General features: G+C 26.1%; 1 protein-coding gene across 1 annotated transcript; it reads left to right on the top strand.

Annotated features, from left to right (window-relative positions):
* The first annotated feature begins 25 nt into the window (after nt 1–25).
* Nucleotides 26–5,210, top strand: LOC147805759 (uncharacterized). The gene is made up of 2 exons (XM_087149896.1): nt 26–1,037; nt 3,564–5,210. Exons 1-2 carry the CDS (start codon nt 569–571, stop codon nt 3,665–3,667), a joined length of 573 nt encoding a protein of 190 aa, XP_087006022.1. The 5' UTR covers nt 26–568; the 3' UTR covers nt 3,668–5,210.
* The last annotated feature ends 1,567 nt before the right edge of the window (nt 5,211–6,777 follow it).

The raw sequence follows: 6,777 nt of genomic DNA, 5'->3' as shown, positions 1-6,777 counted from the left end.
AATAAAAGAACTCGGAAATTTCTTCGAGTTTATTCAAAGGTTGTGCCTCATATTTCTAGATGCACAACAGCTTTGCAATTTTTAACTAAATAAATTAAATATTTTTGTTATGATTAAAAATAAATACTGATACTGAAGCATTGGATGACAAGTATTTCAGTTTCATTCCCTATCATGAATTTTTTTATCACATACAAAAAGAAATTATGATATTGTCGTAACTCCAATGCGATAAAAGCCAACCAATGTTCATTGAAAATTATTTTTCAATCATAAGTGATTTCATATTAATGTTATAAATATCTAACATTAATAAAATCAGATTTCTAATGATTTCGTTTATATTTACTGTCCTCTATTTTAATATAATTTCAGTTTATTCATTTCAGTTTTAGTTTTGCTTTCGGTTTCAAGTCTTGCTGCTGTTTCTGTAACCTAAATTTTAAATACATAAACAATCTACGCGCCATGTGAATGGCTTTAAGTGCCAAATTTATTGCCAGCTGAAATGACTTTTGATGCATTCATGCATGTTTTTACTGTAGATATCCAAATAGTTTAGATAATAATGCTTGGAATAATTATGCTATTATTCTGTGCTCTGCCCAATGGAAAATCAAAATCAATCGAGAATATATCTTTGAAAAACAACAGCGTTTATCAAATAACTGAAACAAAACAACTTAAAACTACCGAACATAACTTAAATATTAAATCTGACATGAACATAACGTTAAAAAATGTACAGAATATTAATTTAAAAAATGATACCAAAAAAATTGTGGAAGTTTTAAATGATATGACGATTAGCAAACACATAGCAGCAATGAATGAAACACAACAAGCTCACATATTATATAAAATCCATGCCACAATCACAAGATCAAAAGATGCCATCTGGGCGACAATTACATTGACTTTTATGTGTGTTTTATTAGTTCTAGCTGTTGCCCAATCTAAAATGTGGAAAGATTATAATGGCTCTGAATCTCAAGGAGTACCGTTACCTAATTTTAATGAAAGAGTTCTATTTAAAGGTGATCAATTGTTTTTATTTGTGTTTATAAATAAGTTATTTTTATCAGCTTTTTTTATTTTGTTTTGTAATTTTTATCAGTTTTTTATAATACAATGTAACGAAAGAGATTAAAAGTGCATTAAAAAATTAAACTACACCAATATTATTTGTTGTATTTATACTGTATATGTTACCTTTTAACTTTAATCACTGAATTTAGCAACTAGATTTAAACATTTATTTTCTAAAAACACTTACCAAAGGTATAGTTTTTATATTGTACTTGACTCTAAATACATAATTCTTGTTAATGCTCAGACGTAACCACAGGGGAATTTTCATTGCGTCTATTAACTAGGTAAATCACTACAAATTATTGTTTATTTGTGTCTCACTACAATACTTTTTTAAAATAGTAGCACAGTACGCTACAAACTACAAAGGAAAAAAAGTATCGACTATGGTAGTTTCACTAATTGCATTTTCGTTACATCCGACCACTGGTTAATGGTGATAGTTCTACATTGACAATTTATATTGAATACCAATCTAAAGTAAGAAGCATGTTATAGTTGTTACATTAGTGTATATCTGTTGGATAATTGTTATTTTTAAAGTACTAAAAATAATTGCTGTTGTAAGCCTTAACATAGCAAAACAATAAATAATTCACTATAATCTATGTTTAGTTTAAATCTATAACAAAGGCTTGCAATTTGCATTTTATCTTTTATTCCTCTCTCTTTTTTTTGCTTAAATTATGTATATATTTCTTTTAAAAAACACGTGCTTGAAAATTATGCTTATAAGAAATGACAGACAAAAAATAGTTTTAGTAAAATTGTGTCATTCAGTCTTTAAAAATGAAAACGAGCTATTAATGGAGATGATTTGCTGTCTTTAAAAAAAGTGTAGCTATTCACAGTCTATCCTGAAGAAAAGAAACAAACCCTATCAGAAGTCTTGAACTCCTCCTTGATGTCATAGTATGAAGTGTCTACTTATTTTTTTTAGTGCCCAGAGTTTGTCTCCATAAGATTTAGTTTGTAACAAAGTTGAAAGTATAAAATTGAAACAATATTGGATATTTTTAAGCAGTGATTCACTTAATTTTTTGTTGTTGTTGATGTGATAGCAATATAGTTTTTTGATTGCGTTATGCGAGCTGCTTGTATATTGTTTTAAACATCGGTTTTTGTAAATTGCCCTAATTACTTGAATTAAATAACTGTAGGAATAAATAGTAAATAATAAGTTTCGTTACCTGATTAAATTTATATAACTTCTCTACTGGAAAAATAAAAATGTGTTCATTTTCCCAACTAACTTGTTTTTCTAAGCAAGAGGATCTGAGTTTTATTATATATTTAAAATAACTCATAAAATTAATATTTCTACTGAACCCCGTTAAGCCTCACATAAAGATCAAAATTTTACTGAAGTTCATTCAGAAATACTTTTGTTTTCCTACACATCACTCATCTTTATCCACATTCTTAAATAATTTTTTTTCTTCATTACATTTTGTCCATAACTTAAACCATTTATTAAGAAATAATAATAAAAAAAAACTTTAGATAAAAATATATCAAATAAACTTTACAGCTCTAGTTAGTGTAAATCAATGCATTTATACAATCCAGAAGAATTAATAAATGGCTCATATTACACTGCCATTTGCTGATGGTAGAAAGTACCACAACCAGGAATAATGTCAATAAAAAATGAGGGATTGATAAATTTAGTATCCAGATTTATGGAAAGAAAAGAATATATAGTACCTATTTTATATGTAAATTTAGAATCCAGAGAGCCAGATGTCTGTATTGTGAGATATTTATTTACCTTTAAGGAGTATCTGCCATGTGAGGTTTAATTATTTTATGTAAAAATACGAGCTTTATCCATTTAGATGCTTAAATCTCAGATCTATACTTAATACTTTTTTGTAAGAAAATTTGTTAACTAATCCTTTTGCTAGTTGTGTGTATAACTAATCCTTTTGCTAGTTTCTGTGAATATTTTTTCTTCGTACTTGTTTCACTGACAAAATAATTTAAGAAAAATTAGTATGTTTTTTTGAGCTGGATATAGTAGATCTAGACAAGATTTTATATGAAGGACATCTATATCTAAATTTTGTTTGATTGTTTCTGCACAAGAAAAAAGTAAGTTTGAAGTACATAAGAAGTTTAGTGTAGGTTAGCTTTCATAATTTTGTAGCCTTGTTAATTAAAACTAATTAAATGTACTTATTTTATTGCCATTAAAAACCTTTTGGTCTTTTTATCCTTGAATTTGTTAAATTTTAATAAATTTTGTTTTTTGCTGTCCTGGAAAAAATAAGTTTCATTTTGCAGAAATGAAACTCCTTGTATTTATGAAATATTACTTATTCGACTTTTGTCAGTCTCTTAATTTATACAAACAATTTATTAACTTTATTTTAAAAAAAAAAATTAATTACCTTGATTTGTATTAGTTTCTTATAGGATACTCTTTTGAAAACATTAAGTCCTTATTAATTGATCAAATTTTATTACAGATGTAATGGAGCGAAGAATGATTTCGTTAAAAGAAATGTTCAAGAAAAAGAAGAAATCAGTATCAGAATTAGAGTCGCTGTTGCCAACCACAGAATGGGAATGATTAAATATTTGATGGAGTGATTTCCTTATATTCTATATTAATTTTATCAAAATAATGCTGGGATAGAAATTTATATTAGAAATAATTTTTTGTTAAAAATTACTTTTATGTCTTTCAATTAAAGTAGGCAGCTTCTCTGTTAAAATTGACAAATTTAAAATTATTAATATTGAATTAAAATAATTATTTAATGGTTGAGTATATGTTTTGTGATGGTAAAAGATAGAAACACCAAATATATGTAAATGTTCACTAAACTAAGTGCTCAATTTAAATTTATATGTTACTCCAAGAATCTTAAAAATCATGGAATTGAAAAAACATACTTTTAATCCTCCAAGCTCTACTTCAGGGTAAGTTTGTATGGAATTTTATCTTTTATACTCGTTTTTAATTAATTAACATAAGATTAGCCTGTTTTTCTGAAAAACAAGCTGAAGCTTGGAGGGTTAAATATTTTTTATTAATTATAGTACTTGGAATGATCGAGCTTATATTTTTTTGTTGTACAATTGTTGTTATGAAAGGTTAGAGCACTATATTTGGAAGTGAAGAGTACTTAAAATAAGTCTGTGTTAATATTTTCAATTTATAAATGAAATAAATCTTTGCCATAATTGAATGCAAAAACATGAATGAAGTTCTTAAAATTGCAGGCTGATATTTGTATCTACTTTAATGTGTAAAATATATAAAAATCAGGTATTCTTTAAATTGTATAGGCCTGAGATCATGAACTTTGTGCAATTAGTAGGTCACGTTTATAAGGACAAAAAAACAAGGTCACACATAATGTTATATATATTATGTTAATTTTTATTTGCAATTTAAAAAGAAATTACTGTAATAAGTACAACTGTAAATAATGAATAAATGTTTCATTTTAGTTTTCTAATTTTCAAAAAATAAATATATACGTAATCTTTTATTTTATATGTAAAACATTAATTTGTTTTCATGTGATGTATAAAAGATATTTAAAATTAATTGTCTAAATTGCCACATAAATGACTTAGAATATGACTTTTTTTCTACTGCTGAGGGCTTTATCATTTCATTTTAACGTCTGGATTATTGCATCTGTTGAGTCACTACACTAGTTTAACAATATATTATCTTCTGACACTTATCAACATATACAATATCAAGCACCATATCTAACTATATATTATCTAACTATCAATTTCTATCCAAATACGGCTATAACACATTCTCTTTTAAAAGTAAATTGTTTAACAAAATATTCACTTGAAATTTATCAAACTCAAATTATGAAATGAATCTTACACAATGAATATTTGATGAATTGTTTAAATTTTTAGCTTATATATTCGTTTATTGTTTTGTTGCAATATATTCGTTTATTGTTTAGCATTTACCAGCAATAAGCCATCAATAGCTTTCTAATCAATAAACTGAACAGATATTAGGCACTTCTTATGCTTATTTCTGTGTTGAAAATACTATCAATTCTGTATAAGTTCAATAACTAAACATTCCTCTGAGATTCATCTTTATTTAAATAAAAGTTCCATAGTCCCAAGGTGCTCATGTGATCTTCATTTCACCGCCTTTTATTTTTGTACCAGACTTAATTTATAACACTGATATATAATAATCTAGTATGTGTATGGTAAAAATTGCCACTTCCAGGTCTTATACCATCATCTACATTCAACCAACCAATAAATTTATCAATTTGATCATAGAATCTATTCATCTCGAACAAAATTTTAAAAATAAAAACATTTTGAAAATATTTCTATTTTATTACCCCCTCACAAATTAGGCTACTAAATTTCACCATGCTTACTTCACTATGCAGCATTCATTGTTTTTCCAGCAACACGGCACTTCTATTCTATTTAAATCACCTTGTAGAATCGTGAAATAAAACAAAATTAAATTCATAATATTCTTAGTTTTAATCTGTGGAAATATTTGGCAAGTCGTACAAAATCATCAAAGCTGGTTACTGGTTTAAGCTAATTGTTTAGAATATTTGAGTAAAGTAGGAGTTATTTTAATATGATATATATATATATATTTTGTACAATGTCTATGTAATTATTAGTTACTGTATAGAATAGAAAATTACATTTAAGTAAAATAGGTATTTAGGATTATCTTGAAGCTAGACATTCTATCTAAACAATGCCTAAATGTAAACTTGTGTATTTTTATTGTATTTAAGTATTTTTAGACACTGTATTGAAAGATGTAATATAAATAATTTTATTATTTCTATGTAATTTGTGATAAACATTTTACATGCTCCTAGGGATACATGCAAATCAAGTGTTGCGTAATCAGTTAGAACAATACTTAAAATGCCAAATATTGAAGCTTTCTACGTGTTACTAGTGGTGAGATTCAACAAGTATATATCAGTATCTTAGCTGCCATTTTTTATAATTTCTTAAGGTTCTTAGTAGTGGTAGCCATTTAACTATTGATTTTATATATAGTTAGCAAGAATTGTTTTAACTATGTGAATATTCTATATTTTCAAAGAATATTATTAGAACTTTAGGGAGAATATTGTTAGAAATCATATAATTTTTAAAGTTATTTATATGTAGTGGTGTTCAAAATCATTATTAATCAAATTTTATTATACAGATATAAAAAATACTAACATATAGATTTTGTAACCAATATACAATTCGAATTTTACGCATTATAATATTTAAACTTTTAGTCTTTTAATTTGCTACAAAAAGAGAGCATTTCTAAGGTTATTTGTCAACTGTTTGTTTCCAAATACACTCAGAAACTTTTTAAAAACTGTAAAAATACTAAAATATTGTCACTTAGTACATCCATCTACCGTGATGTGCGGAATTTAAAGACTTGTCAAAATAAAAACATGCTGTTTAGTAAAATAAAACTACAGTGGAACTCCGGTTTTACGTTGTCCATTTGGTACGTTATCCCTCTTTCTGCGTCATTTCATGCCTATACCAGTAATGTTAAATTATCTCAGATTTTATATTACCTTTTTTACGAAAATCCCGCCTTAAATGTTTTTCTAACAAATCAAAAAAAAAATTTTCCGCACAAGCTTTTTCTGAGATTTTTTTTTCTAAAGAGACTTGTCTGTCATCTTT

Source organism: Parasteatoda tepidariorum, chromosome 8 (assembly GCF_982258835.1).
Source record: "Parasteatoda tepidariorum strain Cologne lab strain chromosome 8, Ptep-v5.0, whole genome shotgun sequence".
NCBI lineage: Eukaryota > Metazoa > Arthropoda > Arachnida > Araneae > Theridiidae > Parasteatoda > Parasteatoda tepidariorum.
The sequence above is the reverse complement of the archived record's forward strand: the minus strand, read 5'-3'. Positions and strand labels throughout refer to the sequence as shown.